The sequence below is a fragment of the Xenopus laevis genome, chromosome 9_10S (assembly GCF_017654675.1).
Source record: "Xenopus laevis strain J_2021 chromosome 9_10S, Xenopus_laevis_v10.1, whole genome shotgun sequence".
Lineage (NCBI taxonomy): Eukaryota > Metazoa > Chordata > Amphibia > Anura > Pipidae > Xenopus > Xenopus laevis.
This window is the reverse complement of record NC_054388.1, coordinates 16,320,783-16,338,359: the sequence shown is the minus strand read 5'-3', so window position 1 is coordinate 16,338,359 and position 17,577 is coordinate 16,320,783. Positions and strand designations below refer to the sequence as shown.

The following is a 17,577-nucleotide window of genomic DNA, read 5'->3' as shown; positions in this document are numbered from 1 at the left end:
TAAAGGCAACATTAAAGGGAAATGACTGCTCACTGTTTATTTTCCAAGCCAAACACAATTAGGGAGACCCAATACTCACAGGAACACCAGTTTTTCCAGTAATTCCAGGAACACCCTGTTCTCCTTGGAAGCCCATTGGTCCTGGCTGACCAGGAACGCCTGGGACACCTGCGGTACCATTAGGCCCAGCCACACCCTTAGGTCCGGGCTCACCGCGCACACCTGGCTAGAATAGAGAAATGCAGATATCAAAGCTAAGATCATGGAGAATATCCAAAATGGGCTGGAATAGATAGTTCCAGCTATCCAGCAACTGACATGCTGAGGCCTCTAATTAATGCTGGCTCTTATTATACTAACTGCACAGAATAGAATTTTAACTGTGCTCTGCATCAATATACCCTGCTGCCACTTAGCATGAGGGAAATAAAACAAATAATGTTCCACATGACAAAAGAAAGAGGCGCAAAGAGCCACAACTTACCTCTCCTTTCTGTCCGACTGGACCAAAATATCCCTGGGGGGGAAATGAAATATGTCACATCTCACATACAGGGGTCAATAACTCAGGTGTGCAGTGCAGGGGAATGTGAGGCAAGAGGTTAATGACAGAATCAGGATAGCAAACTCTTTATCCAAATGAAATGGCATTAGAAGAAGAGGAATATTGTCACTAAACATACATAATAAGGGGGATAGTGTACCCCCAACTGGAATTTATAAGGCTATTAAGGTACTATTATACTAGGTATGGGGAAAGTAATACATTTAATCCCAATAATCACAACCCCACAGCCCAAAGGTGGGACCAACAGCACTTCCTTTGCTCTGTGCTACAATATCTTAAGCCTTGTGGCCCCAGCAGGAGACCCCTGAGACTCACCATCTCTCCCTTATCCCCTGGGAGTCCATCAGATCCAGCAATGCCCTGGGAAGAAAACGGAAATCCTTCATTACACACTCAGGTCAGGGGAAGTAAGGGATTTTATTAATTCAATGCAGGAGTGTGGCCTCTTGTACAGTATGGAGGCTATATTTACCCAGAATCCTTTGGGCGGAATGTCAGTATCCTAAGCAGAATGATATGGGGTTGCATTCATACCCCAGAGGTTTTGGTCCCGGGCCCTCAGAAGGATGCACAGGATATGCTATTATGGATTTCTTATATTAAAGGAAAACTATACCCCCAAAATAAATACTTAAGAAACAGATAGTTTACATCATATTAAGTGGCATATTAAAAAAATCTTACCAAACTGGTATATATATTTAAGTAAATATTGCCGTTTTACATCTCTTGCCTTGAACCACCATTTAGTGATGTCTCTGTGCTGCCTCAGAGATCACCTGACCAGAAATACAATACTACAACTCTAACTGTAACAGGAAGAAGTATGGAAGCAAAAGAAAGAATCTGTCTGTTAATTGGCTCATGTGACCTAACATGTTTGGTTTGTTTGTGTGCACCGTGAATCCTAAAATCCCAGGGGGCGGCCCTTATTTTTTAAAATGGCAATTTTCTCTTTATGATTACCCAATGGCACATACTACTAAAAAAGTATATTATAATGAAAATGGTTTATTTACATGAAGCAGGGTTTTACATATGAGCTGTTTTATGCAATATGTTTTTATAGAGACCTACATTGTTTGGGGGGTATAGTTTCCTTTAAGTGTTTATTACAATTATAGGGTAGATTAGCTCTGCCCATCTACATTCCTCCTGCTACAAATATGAGCTACAACTCCCTTCTAGGAGTAATAACTTGGAATTTCAGTTGCAGATTTAAATAAGTGCAAGGGGGTCCCTGAAACCTCTCAGAACTCACCTGGTTGCCTTTGGGACCTGCAGCTCCAATGGGACCCTGGGAAAGAGTAAGATAAGAATGAGATGCTGACAAATATTTCATTCCCACACTGCACCCCTAATGTGCCAGACTCCAGCTTGACGCCAAGCACTGCTCCTCTAATTGGCGACTAATTGGTGATTTTGTTGCAGGATTAGAGGCCTTATGTGCATGTACATGGAAGATTTTTCAGCAGCCCACTGTGATACTGATCCAAGGCCCCTGACCCCTCTCTCTGTTCTAGTAGTTGCACAGTGGGATAACATTCCACTGGCTCAGCAAGGGACATCTGATCATGGCCCAGTTCAGGATATACCAGGGACATGAAGCTTTAATAAAAAAATATTTTTCCTGCTGATTAAACAGCGGTTCTGCCATTTCTGGGAGACCCACAGTCGCATATAATCCATTTACAACCCTGGACTTTGCAGCAGAAATCATATGGTTGTGCTATTCCATTGCAACCTTATGGCAAAGGATGCTATTAGTCAACAGTGCTGGGAAGTGGTATAGCAACTAATAATCTACTGGCTGCAATAGTGTTTAAATGAAACATTGCCAATTTATCTATACATATATATATAGCATATATAAATGGGGGATACTTGCCCTTTAACCTGGAGTTTTATTGTACTGGAGAGATATTATGTAAGATACCTAGCCATCACAGGTGCAAAGACACACAGCCAGATGTTGCTACAGATGCCACAGGCTGTCTCGGGCTGCTGGGAACTGTCTGAACATGGGAGTGGCCTCAGGTCCTGATATCTGGTATTGTCAGTATAACACGCTCCTGGTATATTTCCCATAATTAGAGTTGTGCAGGTGACTGTGCACTTACCCGTTCTCCAAAGCCACCTCGAATTCCAGTTGGGCCAGGTAAGCCAGGATCTCCAATGCTGCCTTTAATTCCCTGGAATAAAGAGGGAACAGGCAGGGGATATTAGTATCGCAAGTCACAGTCATGCCTTCTTGTTGTGTCTATGGACCCAGCACAGGGGCTTCCATATTGGCTCAGGGGCTACTACAATCCAGAAAAACTGACCTGAAATCCACGGACTCCTGGAGCTCCTATTGGTCCCTGTAACCCAACGCCACCCTGAGAAAAGAAAGATCAATATGGTGTCACTGAGATAGGCCTGTTCAATCGCAAGGCGCCTGTTATGTTTTGGTAGCTGAGGATGAGTAGAGTATAACAGTGCTTCATTAGCAGGCTCATGCAGCCATTACACAACAGTAAGCAACTCTAACACCACAAGCAGTATAGAAAGTATGCACAGTATAAGTCTTGAGCACAGTGACATCTACAGACCATTTGTATAAACACCATAGTACCTAACAGCCAATCAGGTAGGGTTCTCTTTGGCTCTCCCTACACCAGGCCCAGACTGGCAATCTGTGGGTTATGGCAAATGCAAGAGGGGCTGCTATAAGGTGCCATAGAAAGTCAGTATTTAGTGGGCTGCTGGGGGCTGTTTGGGCCTCTATGCACCTGAAATGGCAGGGCCTATTTTGATTCTCAGTCTGGACCTGCCCTACACTGATGTATCATGTAGAATAGACACCATATTCAGGATCTGTCTGCCCCCCAAACCAGATGGGCAATCTAGCTACAGATAACATAGTTCCAGATCACTCATATTAAGTTCAAGGTCTATCTGGTGAAGTTCCTGGTCTCTCTTTTGAAGGTATAGGTTTCTTTTTTTGTAAAGTTTTTGATTCTTACTGTGAAAAGCTAAACTCTTGTAACGTTTTCAGTATCAACTGATTGATTAAGGTCTTACCATTTTGAGGTGCTGTGTCTTTTCTGACATTCTCAATCACTGTATTGTAGTTCTAGGTCTCTCTCTTTTGAAGGACTAGATAGCTATTCTGAATACATTTTCTGTAGTTCTAGGTCTCTCTCATGCTGTTCTAGAGCAGTGCTTTGAGGCAATACGCCTGTCTTTAGTCTTGGGTCACAGTTATGAAATTCTCTCTCTCTTAAAAAGTTCTAGAATCATTCTGGTAAATTATCTCATGTAAAATGTTAGGCCTCACTTTTAAAGTTCTAGATCACCAATGTGAAGGTCTTAAAGTTCTAGGACACTTGTATTGTAAATTAACAACTTACCTCCTGTTCTAATATTCTCAATGTGCACGTAGAAGAATAACACTATACACAAAAAAAAACCTATCAGAAGTAACATAAAAACTTACAGCAGTTCCTCTAGGTCCTGCCTCCCCTCGCTCTCCTGGGGGTCCAGCTTCACCCTGTAACAGAAAATCCATGGCCTTGGTCAGCAAAACACATGCAGTCTGATCCATTCATCTTACAGGGCACAGGCCGGATCCACCTGTATTTCCCTCTCTCTGTAACTATGATTAGTTTGGGATCTGATCTAATAACCCTTTGAACTAGTCCTGGAATATAGATAAATGTGTGATGCCCAACAAAGAGTTAATATAATTATTTAAGGGCTAGGGCATGTTTTTATTGTGTTTCTAGTTCCCACAAAAAGTTTCTTTCTGGAGACAAATCAGAAAAGCAAATAACACTGGAACCACAAAACGAAATTGACCAATTGCATTGCTGCTTTGGTTATGCCTGACTGCAACTTCCAAAATGAAATACAAAGCTTTCCTAAGATATCTCTTCCCATTAGTTAAGACAAAGAGGTGGCTTTCAGCACCAGGTGCAAGTTTGTAGGGTGTTGGGGGATACATACGGGGATACCTGGCTCTCCAGAGGGTCCTGCTTCTCCCAGCTCTCCCGGGTTTCCCTGTAAAAGTAAATGCACTCAGGTTAGAACAACCAGACTCCCAGCCGGCCTTTAAACACTATTTCCCATTCACAGGAACCCAGTGCCCAGTATAGAGTTCTAGTGCAGCACTGTCTGTGCCTTATGGAACAAAGAGCCTTTATATCCTCAGCAGGGATGGAACAAGGATATGGCAGGTCTGTAAGAAGAGTGAATGCTGCAGCCTGTTAGGGTTTCCAGTCTGACCAACAATTCCCATAGCCTGGTACTCACCAACTGGCCCTTCTCTCCTTTGGCCCCGGCTTTGCCATTCAGGCCCTGCAAAGACACAGATAAGAAATTCAGAGTCCGACAGTATGATAACTGTATAAGCTCTCCAGCTGTACTCGGAGCGTTGGTTCTATATCTGCTAGAAGGCCACAGGCCATGTAATCCTGCTCAATATACACAAATATCATTCTTACATGCACTGGGTTCTTACAAAGAAATGCCTATTGAGTGTAGCAAATAGAACAGCTACTAGCTGCTGAATAAATATAAAGTAGTGCAGTACGTGTTGTGTTGTTTTAACGGCAATTGGGCTGGTTCTTACATGAGGGGATTCTGCTCATACAGTATAATATAACTAAAGCCAGGTCCGGACTGAGAATTAAAATAGGCCCTGGCATTTCAGGTACACAGAGGCCCAATCAGTCTACACAGAGGCCCACCCAGCCCCCACCAGCCCACTAAATACTGACTTTCTATGGCACCTTATAGCAGCCCCTCTGGCATTTGCCAGAAGCCACAGATTGCCAGTCCGGTCCTGACTAAAGCTATGGCTCCAGTAGAATTATCCCATATGTGTTCTAGAGGCGAGGGTGCCCCCTAGTATCCCAGAATTTCCCAGTGAATACTTCCTCTGGCTTCTACCCTCTGGCACATTCAATACTTACAGGGAGGCCATTGGGTCCTTTCTCTCCTGAAATTCCCACTCTGCCTCGATCACCCTGATGGGAAAAGAGAAGAGTCAATCTCTAACACACAGCAGACTAGCTGGAGATGCTGGGGATTATGGAACATTAAAGGAGCCATATACACTGACTTTGCTGCCAGTGTGCAGTCTGTAGCAATATCCCCTGTGTACTTACCATATATTTACCAGTCTCAATATAAGGCACAGCACTGGCAGTCAGCCTAAACCTGGGCCTGTTGCTTTTTTTGGGGTCCTGAATGAATTTATTTTCATCTGAGTATGCAGTCAACTGCTTTATATTGCCCACCCAGGCCCCATTCCCAGCAGTACAAACCTTCTCACCATCCAGTCCTGGGATCCCGTCTCGTCCATCCTGACCCGGCATGCCCTGCACCAATGGAAGGGAACACCATAAGCCATTACTAGGTACAGTGAGGAAGGTGCTTATTTCCTAATGCGCATCCCATCATGACCTGTTATGTGTGTTACTGACAGAAAGATAGTGTATCCCCTTCCTTGTGCTCCCACCATGCCCTGCTCTTATTGTTAGATTCATTCGTTTGCATTATTTCAGCGGCTGTTACTCAATAGGCGTAATATATTCATTATTTCTTCATTCCCTTCACTATGATAAAAAATTATCTTTTCTGGATTAACCCTATGCTGCCAGGGCTCTCTGATTGGGCTGTGATAGTGTTACATAGTTACATAGTTAAATTGGGTTGAAAAAAGACAAGGTCCATCAAGTTCAACCTCTCCAAAAAAAACCCCAGCATCCATACACACATTCCTCCATACCTTCACATAAATTATATACTGTATACCCATATACTAACTATAGAGTTTAGTATCACAGTAGCCTTTGATATTATGTCTGTCCAAGAAATCATCCAAGTCATTCTTAATTGCATTAACAGAATCAGCCATCACAACATCACCCGGCAGTGCATTCCCCAACATCCCTGTCCTCACTGTGAAGAACCCCCTACATTACTTCAAATGAAAATTCTTTTCTTCTAGTCTAAAGGGGTGCGGTGATCCTCTTATGGGTGAAAAGGCCCCCTGCTATTTGTCTATAATGTCCTGTAATGTACATGTAAAGTGTAATCATGGCCCCTAGCAAGCACCTTTTTTCCAGAGAAAACAACCCCAACCTTGACAATCTCCCTTACAATTTAACTCTTCCATCTGTTTGTTGTGAACAAACCCAGAAAGTTCAGCTGTCACTTACCGGTTCCCCAATGGGGCCAGGCCCACCGGGCATTCCTTTAGGGCCAGCTTTACCCTGAAATAAAAACAAGTGAAAGGGGTAAGTAAGAGGCTGCGGGTATATAGAACGGGTTGGATGAGCAGATGTCAGCAATGGCCGCCCATGTCCCAATCTAAAGCGGGGGTTGTAGAGCAGTCTGTGGGTGCCCACTATAAAGATTCAGCTCAGCAAGCACAAAACTATATAAATAAACTTTATAATATGCACATGCACCAATATATCTACAGTATGTATCACTCTTCCTTCTTGGGAAGTTGGAAAGTCCAGAGCAGTAGCCCCTTCTTAGCATTTCTAGCACTTACATTGTTTTTAGCCTTGGGTGCTGGGCAGTAGAATCCTGTTACTTACCGAGTCTCCTTTGGGTCCTCTGTATCCTGGGTGCCCTTTTTCTCCTTGATCCCCCTTAAAGAAACAGAAAGGTCACATGTTACTACAGAGCATTGTCCTCCCTTTCATTCCTGATAAACAAGAGCAGAGCTGTGTGCGTAGTAGGAGGGGCTATAACTGAGCAGTGCACACCAGCACCACTAGCCATCTTGCACTTACACACTTGCACACTTAGCTTTATTTTGTCCCCATTTCTGCACCCTCTGTTTGTAACCCCCAGAGAAAGATTATCCATGTGATACTTACAGCTTTACCAGGGGGCCCAGGAGGGCCCGGAGGGCCACGGACTCCAGTGGGGCCCTGTAACCAGAAAACAAACAGATAAATTTACTGGTGCAAACTTGCAGGGTCAAAAAAAGTAAACAAAGAAAAGTTAATTTCAACTTTGTAGGTGCTCAAGTATGAGTGTGCACATTAGTGTGTTTGTATTCAAGTTTGTGTGTGTGCATACCTTGTACCATAGAAAGGTAGGTTCAAAAAAGGCACACATCTATAAAATTCAACCTTTTCCCTTTATATAAACTAAAAAACCTGCGTAACTGCTAGATCCAGAGGAAGGCAAAAAAAAACTACAAAGCCTTTCCAATTTGCCTCAGAGGGGAGGCAAGATGGCAGCAGTACCTGGATCAATTTGTACTAAGATTTACAGTATCCTCCATAATTCTGTATTCCTTAATTTGCTTAAAACCACCCAACCCTTTCTTGAAGCTTTCTAATGTATTAGCCAGTACGATTGAGTTAGGGAAAGAATTCCACATTCCACACTGCTTTCACTGTAAAAAAAAAACCTTTCCTAATATTTAGATGGAACCCCTTTCTCCTCATTGGAATGGAATGGATGCCCTCAAGCTCCTCTTTTCCAGCATGAACAAGCTCAATTTGGCCAGTGTTTCTTCATAACTAAGACCTTCCATATACTTTACCAGTTTAGTTGCTCTTCTATTAAACCTTTTTGATTTAATAGTATCCAGTTTGAGCACTGGAAACCAAAACTGCAATGTCACAGTCTTCCTAAACCCAGAACAAGGGCCAAGGTTCCATTCACAGGCTTATGCTTCTGCCTATAATAACCACATTTCGCTTCTGGAGGAGCCCTCTGCTACTTGGATGCCACCAAGTCTTAAAGTAGGAGAACCAGGACACAGGTACTGGGCAGACAAGAGACCAGGATGTAAACAGGAGGAATAGGGAAAATCAGAACATAGTCAGGGGACAGGCCGAGGTCAAAACCATGAGAGTAGCGATGTAACAAATCAGGATCCAAGAGCAAAGTCAAAGTTCAAGCAATAGCGTCAGGACAGTCAGCGAACATAAAGGTCAGGATCAGACACATCAAACCCAGGAGCTATACAAGACAAAACCTAAGTTGGGCAACAAGAAAGGGACCGGACACCTTTCAATATTTAAATTTCACGCCAGAGTGATGACAACAAATATAAAGACATTTGCAAGTGGCATGTGCATCAGTATTGGCATGTGAAGGGGGAGGAAGCGGTCAACCCCACCACCCCCCACGTAGGGTTGCCACCTACCCGGTTTTGACCCAGACAACCCAGTTTTTTGAAGGGCTGCCAGGGTCAAAACTGCGTACCCAGTTTTCCAAATTAGGAAAACTGTGCAGGATTTCCTATAATTTACACAGTGAGGCGCCAATCGGCGGTCACTGTGTCATAGCCCCGCCACTAACATCACAGCCCTTCCCCCCTGCCTGGATTCCACAGGCCGAAAAGGTGGAAACCCTACCCCCACGTAATATTACATGGATGGCATATTCTAGGTGGGACCTTACCAGCGCTCTGAAAGGTGGAAGAATAACCCCTCCTCCCACAAATGTATGCCCCTTTTAATACAGCTCAAAACCTTGTTTGTTCTGGCATTGCTTGCTATAGCCGAGTTATTCTGCTTTATGGATTTGCCTAGTGAAGTCCCATTAAGGGTATACATGGCTACTTATACCCCAGATGCATTTACATTTATCTCATCTGCCACTTAGTTGCCCAGATTGCCAGTTTGTCGAGATCCTGCTGCAAAAATGCTGCCTCCTGGGCAGAATTAATTGGGCTGGATAGTTTTGTGTCATCTGCAAACACTGATACATTACTTACAATACCTTCCTCTAAATTATTCATGAACAAGTTAAATAAAATTGATTCCTAATTTCATTTGGCATAACAAATATCATAGAGTGAACATTGTACAGGTTACTATATCAAGGAGAGCTAAAGCTACCACCCCTATGCAATTACTTCAAAGCAGCACTGGCTCATCTGATCCAATGGCATGTAAATCCACTCCGGATGTTCTCCGTTGGGTTGACATTGAGAATGCCTCTATCACCTCGTTATCTACATCTGCATTTTTGTGGGTGACCCCCACAAAATTTCGACAATATAGAATCCAAAATCCTCCTCAAAATTGTTCCATCAATCACGGCACTACATGCAACCCATACTGGGTAATTCAGATTTCTCCCCAGGTCTAACCCATTTACAGTTCTCCTGGTAGCCTCAAAAGGGTCTTGCAATCATGTATAATTTGCTCACCTCATGAGGACTTAAAGGAGAACTAAAGCTTAACTAAAGAAGTAGGCTAGAAATGTTGCACATTATGTTTTGGGCTTATGTAGCAGCCCAAGGCAACCACAGCCCTTTTAGCAGTAAAGATCTGTGTCTCCAAAGATGCCACAGTAGCTCCCCATCTTCTTTTCTGCTTATTCACTGCACATGCCCTGTGCTGCTGTCACTTACTGAGCTTAGGGACTCACTCACAATATACAGTACACATAGAATAGAAATGTCACAATATAAGGCTGATTAGTAATTAATACAGATAATTACTATATGGCAGCACATAAACCAGTGCAAATAGCATCAGAATTTAATAATCAGCCCTGTAGCATCAGCTTATATTACAGACCAGCATTTTCTGCTTGGTTATTTGCAATGACCCCTAAGCTTAGCTTCTCAACAGCTGCTCAGAGCCCACTGAGCATGTGAGTGTCACAGACACTTTCCAAGATGGTGACCCCCTGTGACAAGTTTGAAGTCCTGGATCATTGCTGCTATTGACAAGCTGACACTTTAGGCTGGTGCAATAAGTGTAGTTTATAAAATATTGCATTGTTACCATATTCATTTTTAAGGTTTAGTTCTCCTTTAAGACACTTCAGTATCTACAAGAAACAGACTATAACCCCCCCCCCCCATCTGAGATATTCGGATTCCAACAGATTTTCACATTTCTGCCACTCCCAGGCAGAACATCAGGCAACACTTGAAAGGAGATGTTTACACCCAATATCTACTACCGATAACATGACTATAATTTATAACCAACACATGGATGTGTCCCATTGGAAAACTGACCTCCAGCTTCAGGATAGGGAAGACAAATGGTCAATGATTTGTATTTCTATCCAAAAACTATCTCATAATGTAAGCATCAAAGTGATGGCCTATAAAGTACTCTCCAGCTGGTACATCACTCCATCTGCTTTACCCCTGTGCTTTCGAGGATGTCAACAAACGCAAACACTACATGCATGCCTGGTGGTATTTTGCTACAGTGAACTCTTTTGGAAGCAGCACTATTATGCTTCCCCAGTGTAGGACTGGGCCGATGCTTGGTTCTTGTGTGGAAGCCTGAAGCTGCTTCCGACTTCCCGAGGCAGCTGCCCCGGTGGGCCCGGGGCCCCTAGTCCGACGCTATGCTTACCTTACACAAAACTTCTAGGTGTTCACAGGAAGCTATTTTCCCACTGGCTGTAGCACATTGGGTTGTGCCATTAATCTGGTTGGCCCCCAAATTATCTTTGCTACAGCTACACCAGAGGCTCAACCATATTCAAATTATGCATTACCTTGCAGCTAGATTGGAAGACTCTTTGGATACTCATTCTGAGGTGTGGTCTCATTGGGACACTTATAAAACCACAAATGTCATATCTATGGACTGATATTATGCCAAATGAAATGACTTTCTTTTCTTTAAATAGCTTTATGCCTCCTTTAATGATAATACTAAGACGACCTCTGTATTATGGCTGTATATCCATATAAGTGTTTCTGCGATCAACACTACTTTGAATATTTAATGTCCATGGTTTACTTATCTCTCCTTTTTTTATCTATTTCTTTTGCAAAAAAAAGTGTTATATTATGAAGAAAGAGATGTAAAAAATAAAAGTGGTCCAAATACAGAACCCTGTGGGATCCCACCAAGGACCCTACTCCAAGTAGAGAATGTGCCACTGACCCCCACCCTCTGTACCGATCATGTATCCAGTTTCCTATAAATGTACAAAAAACTTTATTAAGACCAATAGCCCTTAGTTTAGAATGAAGTCATTTGTAGGGCACTGCATCAAATGTTTTGGCAAAATTCAAATAAATCTGCTGCACACCCCCCCCCCCGTCCTGCTTCTCACTAATCTTATCATCAAAAACAATCAGATTTGCCTGATATGACCTATCCTTAATAAAGCCATGCTGAGTAGTACTCATAATGTCATTCTCCAGAACATAATTCAAAATGTGATTCTTTAACAAATATTCAAATAACTTTCCCACAACAAATATAAAACTTACTGGCCTATAATTGCCAGGCTGAGATTGTATTCCCTTTTTAAATATAGTAATTATATCATCTTTGCTCCAATCCATGGGTACCATACCAGATTAAAGGGAATCTGAGAAAATCAGAATAAAGGCCTAACTAATACTGGACTAAGCTTTCTGAGTACCTGAGGGTGTATTCCATCTGGCCCTGGATCCTTGTTCATGTTAATTTTAGTAAAGCTTATTTGCCATATCCTGCATCAGTTACTAACAAGACTGAGCTGAGACATCTGTACCCCTTTCAGATGAGTCTTAAAATTCGGACTCCTCTGTTGTATAGAAAATAAACCGACTTAGTACATCTGCCTTTTTTGTATCTGTTATAACCAGATTTTATTACCATTATTTAATGGAGTCACATTCTCAATCTGAATCTTTCTACTTATATTCTTAAATACATTTTAGGGGTTAGTCCTCTTCTCTGCCACAACTCGTGCACTGCCTTCCGAATTCCTGCTTTTCAACATTTGTCAATGAATGCTTTTTTCCCTATTAACTTCTTTACTTCTGAAATTCAGGGTTTTTGTTTCCCCAGTGTATATTTGTTTTTTACACCTGACTATAAATGAGATCACATTATGGTCAACATTACCCAGGGTTTCATCTACTAGCACATTTGCTAGGCATTCTGAGTTTTCAAAGATCACTAGATCCAGTATAGCATGATGATGGTTGGCTCCTCAACAACCTTTGATATAAAATGGTCATGCAACAAGTTTAGAAATGTGTTTCCATTAACTGGCAGTACTGTTGCTCCAGTCAATATTTGCAACAGGAGCTTAGCCTCTTCCTCTTTATTTACATTAGGGGGGTCTTTAGCAATCCCTACAGTTAAATTCTAAAAACTGTGAAAAGCTTCACATATAAGGCTATGGCTCCCTCATTTTGCATCATCACTTCTTCACTTATATTGGCTTTTAGATCCTGCTTAACAAACAGACATACCCCATCTCTTTCTATTCTCCTTCTATTGTCCCATCCCTCAAAATAAAAAATACATCCTCCCATGTTTACTGACAGTGTGTTAGTATATTTAGTTGTTTGTCTGTGGATAAGTGTGAGTGCATTAGAGTGTGTGTTTGAGTGTAAGTGTCAGTTACTGCTAAATTCCTCTACAGAGAAAAAAAAAGGTCACTCACCCTGTCTCCTGCAGGTCCCTGGGACCCAGTTAAGCCCCTCAGACCTCTTGGGCCCTGGGAAGATAAGAGGGAATTGGATCAGATAGAGAAAGGGCAAGAAAGACTTGAGGAGCCTTGGTGGGAATTTGATTGCAGCCAATAGCTGAGCATCCAATGGTTTTAGGAGCTGGAGGGATCACCTACTTCATATAATCAGCAGCCCTGGGCAACAGTGCAAAAAAACACTTTTGTTTGTGTATTGGATTGGCAATATTCTGTTCAGTGCTCTTTGTTTTGTGAATGGCATACCTCCTGTATGTTGACTGGCATGGTGGGTCACTGGGGTTCTAAGTTCAATACCAGCCTTTGCAATATCTGCAAGGGGTCTGTATGTTCTCCTTGTGTCTGTGTGGGTTTCCTCTGGATACTCCAGTTTCCTCCCACGTTCCAGGGAGGTTCATTGGCTACTGATGACATAGTGTGTAATAGGGGCCCTAGATTGTAAGCTCCACTGGATAGATAGATGGAACAATCTCTGTATATCATTGCTAAACAGGACAACAGTTACTGGCTCACAAATGAATGTCTGGCACTGTAATTAGTGTTTTGTGATTGGCCCAGAATTTGAAATATAATGTGCCCAGTTCTCTATTTTGTGATTGGCTGTAGATGCTTATCCTCTGAACCACTGGAAATGTAAAATTTACCTGTAAGCCCACGCTGCCAGGGACTCCAGAGGGTCCTGGGGGACCAGGGTCTCCCTAGAAATAAAAAAACCCACGTTCGATCAGGCAGCAAATCAGAAAGATGAGACCACAGTATATATACATAACTAAAATAACCAACATGTGCCCCTAATAACCAACATTGCAGTCCCCAATATTCAGTGATTGTATCACATCAAGTGAATTTAAGCCTTACCTTCTGTCCATTCTTTCCAATTTCCCCCCTTTCCCCTTTGTGCCCGGTGTGGCCCTGAAAAGACATAATAATGTTAATGCAAGAGGGTTTCTCTCATCATCCTTAGATGCACCAGGAGATCTCACATCCCGATACCACCCAGTTTTCAGCATAGAGAATGCACTGGCCTTTGATACGGACAGAATGGAACAATCACCTGCAGGCATTGTGTTCCCTGTGGCCCCACGTAACTCCCAAGTGAATGCAGGAGTCAGCCAACAGCCCTGGGCATTGTATCTGGGTATCCAACAGGTCACATCAAACTGTATCATGGGATCTGAGAGATCACAACAACTTACATAGAGAATACGGAGAACACAACAAAGGGCATCAGAAGGGGCAAGTGATCATGTAGCAGTGTGTATTATCCAACAGATCACAGCAAAGTACGCAGAAATACAGGTCCAACAGATAATTTATATAAAAAAACAAAGACTGAGAGGGGGTTAATATGGGGTAGGCTAATGCACAGAGGGTTCAGTGCATGTGGCCTATAAAGGAGAAACATCTGTAGAACATATGTGGTAACTGTGATGGCAACCAAAATACAGGAGGTGGGGATGCTATATGTGCATACATCAGACAAAGAGGGTCTGGTGGATGGTTACTGATAAGGTAGTCTTCATTTTAATCACATATATACTATATCTACTATAAGCAGGTAAATGTAATCAGATTTATTATGTCACAGCCCAGAGTAATTTGGTGGTGCACAGATCCCAGGCAATTGTATCCAGTCAGCAGCTGTCTTCACAGGGAATATGCAATGACATGTATAGAAGGGAAAGGTGCAGACAACAGGACAAGAAAGAGACAGTAGAATAAGATAGAAACATTAGGACACAATGGAGACGGTAGGGCAAAATTGAGAGATTAGCGCAAGATTGAGACTCTAGAACAAGACAAAGACAGTAGGGCAGAATAGAAACAGTAGGACAAGCTAGGAACCATAGGACAAGAAGGAGAGTGTTGGGCAAGATGGAGACAAAAGATGAAGATAAAGAAAGTACGGCAAGATGGAGAGAGCGGGATAAAAATTGTGAGAGAAAAGAAAGTGAGAAACAGTAAGACAAGATGGAACAGTAGGACAAAATGAAAACCATTGTACAAGATGGAAGAAGAATGGCAGGATGGAGACAATAGGGCAGGACAAATACAGTAGGACAAGATGGAAAGTGTATGCCAAGAGGGAGACAGTAGGGCAAGATGGTGATAATAGGGCAAAATTGAGAAAGTAGGGATAGATGGTGACTGTAGGGCAAGTAGCTGATAACAGGACAAGATGGTGAAAGCAGGACAAGATTAAAGCAGTAGGACAAGATGGCAACAGTAGAAGAAAATGGAGACAGCAGGACAAAATAGTGGGAATAGGAGAAGACCAAGACAGTAGGGTAAGATGGAATAAGTAGACCAAGATGGTGACAGTAGGACAAGATGGAATTGTAGAAAAGGATGAATAGAGTAAGGCAAAACGGAGACAGTAGGCCAATATAATAACAGTAGGACAAAATGGAGACTGTAGGATAAGACATTAGAGAACAAGTTAGAGCAAGTTGTTACAGGAACAGGACAATAAAAAGAGACAATAGGAGACAGCAGAGATAGATGGTGCTTTGTAACTGTGTTATAATTATAATACTAATCAGGGTTGCTTTAGCTGTTAGCTGATGAATTATTACCCCCTGCACTCACCAAGAGCAGATGGGCAAAACCTTGGACAATATTTATACACAACGTACATAATTTAGGCTGTACAATACTTGTGAACACTGGTTCCTTCACAATTAAAGACAATCTTTTGTGGATCAGCAGCCCATGATGAACAGCCTAGGAGTGTACAGAAGCCCAGATCCTGGCCCTCAGGTGACTGCACAGACATTACATACACTATAATCCCCAGATTCTCACCTTGAATCCTGGCATCCCAGGAGGTCCGGGTGGCCCAGGGGGACAAACAGCAGGGCACTGAGGAAGACAAGATTTTTGGTAAAGGTACAATAACTTCAGTCAGTAAGATAAGCACTTTATGCCAAAGGTACACACACAGCCATTCTCCCATGTCTCATGATAATCTAGAGGGCACTTCTTCATTGAACTCTATGGCTGATACATATATACATAAATGTACAGAAGCCCCTCCCATATATTATTTTGGTAATTTAAAAATGGAAATAAATAAGCTCTGGGGGTTAATTTACTATCACTAGGTACATTGACCCTAGTTCAGTGTCCTGACAGCCAAATTTAATTACTTTCCATTATTTCGACCACGGTAGATAGATGAATGCCAACTGGTGATTGGCTGGAGGGAAGTTCTGAGCATTGATGATGCCAGTGGTGTATCTTCTGCAGGGAGAATGCAGCTTAACTTCAGTGGGTGGGCAGGACGGACAATTTATTACTTGCAGTATGTACTTCTGTAATTGGCCACCAGTACTAGATAGACTGAACCACTCTAGCCAGTCAGCTTGTTAGTTCAGGGATCATGCCCGGGTAGTCATGTAGTGATACATAGAGTGTATATTCCCTTTCTGGCAGGTCTGCCCCAGGAACATAATTTGTAATACATGGGCTGCTGTAACTCATTGTTACAGCTTTTCATTGGGCACAGTCACATCACACAGAGCTGGACCCATTGTACTGTTTGTTTCAGTGGGGGGAAATTTACCTGCAGGTCTCCGTTGCCATCAGGAGCAACTCCCGGGAGGCCCTTTGAGAAGAAAATGATAAAATAAAACAAATGGCATCTGTTCTTGTTCATAATGATGTTTCTCAATGCCAGTGTGTGCTATAAGGCCAGTGTATAGTGTTAGTAAGTGAATAATATAAGGTTGGTGTGCAGGTCAATGAATAAGGGTTGGTGCGTCAGTGAGTGAATGATATAAGGTTGGGGTGTCAGTGAGAGAATGATAAAGGTTGGGGTGTCAGTGAGAGATTGATACAAGTTTGGGGTGTCAGTGAATGAATGATATAAGGATGTTGTGTCAGTGAGAGAATTATATAAGGTTGGGGTGTCAGTGAATGAATGACATACGGTTGAAGTGTAAGTGAGAGAATTACATAAGGTTGGGGTGTCAGTGAGTGAATGATATAAGGTTAGGGTGTAAGTGAGAGAATGATATAAGGTTGGGGTGTAAGTGAGAGAATGATATAAGGTTGGGGTGTCAGTGAGAGAATGATATAAGGTTGGGGTGTCAGTGAGTGAATGATATAAGGTTGGTGTGTCAGTGAGTGATATAAGGGTTGGTATGTGTGGGTGAGGGAATGCTGTACAGTTGGAGTGTCTGTGAAGGATATATTGTTGGTATATATCTGTATATGTAAAATATATATACATACATATGGGTTAATGAGTAAATAAGTGTGCATTACTCAAGAGTACAAAATTACTAAACTACTTGGTTGTTCAAGTAAAAACTCAAGTAAAATTACAGTGCCAGAGAATACTCACTGGGGGTCCTGGGGGTCCTGGAGGTCCAGGAAGTCCAGGTTGGCCGGAAGGTCCCTGTAAAACAGAATGTGCTATACTGTATGACCCACAATGCACTGGGTAGCAAATTCACGTGTCTATCCCCAGTGTCATTCACCCCCTCTTGCTGTTTGCCTGTTAAGTGCATCTAATGTAATAAATACTGGAAAAACCTGCTGTCCTGTCACTTTCCTGTTATGTTCATTCACATTGC

The 17,577-nt window shown here is 42.4% G+C and overlaps 1 protein-coding gene across 1 annotated transcript in view; it reads right to left on the bottom strand.

Moving 5' to 3' along the window:
• Nucleotides 1–17,577, bottom strand: part of col9a3.S (collagen, type IX, alpha 3 S homeolog) — a 37,222-nt gene that overhangs the window by 3,338 nt on the left and 16,307 nt on the right. Inside the window, exons 9-28 of the mRNA XM_018238257.2 lie at nt 17,346–17,399; nt 16,563–16,604; nt 15,803–15,859; nt 13,856–13,909; nt 13,642–13,695; nt 12,956–13,009; nt 7,447–7,500; nt 7,162–7,215; nt 6,775–6,828; nt 5,878–5,931; nt 5,524–5,577; nt 4,862–4,906; nt 4,556–4,609; nt 4,047–4,100; nt 2,893–2,946; nt 2,689–2,760; nt 1,830–1,865; nt 884–928; nt 485–517; nt 80–226 (exon numbers count right to left, since the gene is read on the bottom strand). Of these exons, the coding sequence (XP_018093746.1) occupies nt 80–226; nt 485–517; nt 884–928; nt 1,830–1,865; nt 2,689–2,760; nt 2,893–2,946; nt 4,047–4,100; nt 4,556–4,609; nt 4,862–4,906; nt 5,524–5,577; nt 5,878–5,931; nt 6,775–6,828; nt 7,162–7,215; nt 7,447–7,500; nt 12,956–13,009; nt 13,642–13,695; nt 13,856–13,909; nt 15,803–15,859; nt 16,563–16,604; nt 17,346–17,399 (1,125 nt within the window). The remainder of the gene's footprint in view (nt 1–79; nt 227–484; nt 518–883; nt 929–1,829; nt 1,866–2,688; nt 2,761–2,892; nt 2,947–4,046; nt 4,101–4,555; nt 4,610–4,861; nt 4,907–5,523; nt 5,578–5,877; nt 5,932–6,774; nt 6,829–7,161; nt 7,216–7,446; nt 7,501–12,955; nt 13,010–13,641; nt 13,696–13,855; nt 13,910–15,802; nt 15,860–16,562; nt 16,605–17,345; nt 17,400–17,577) is intronic.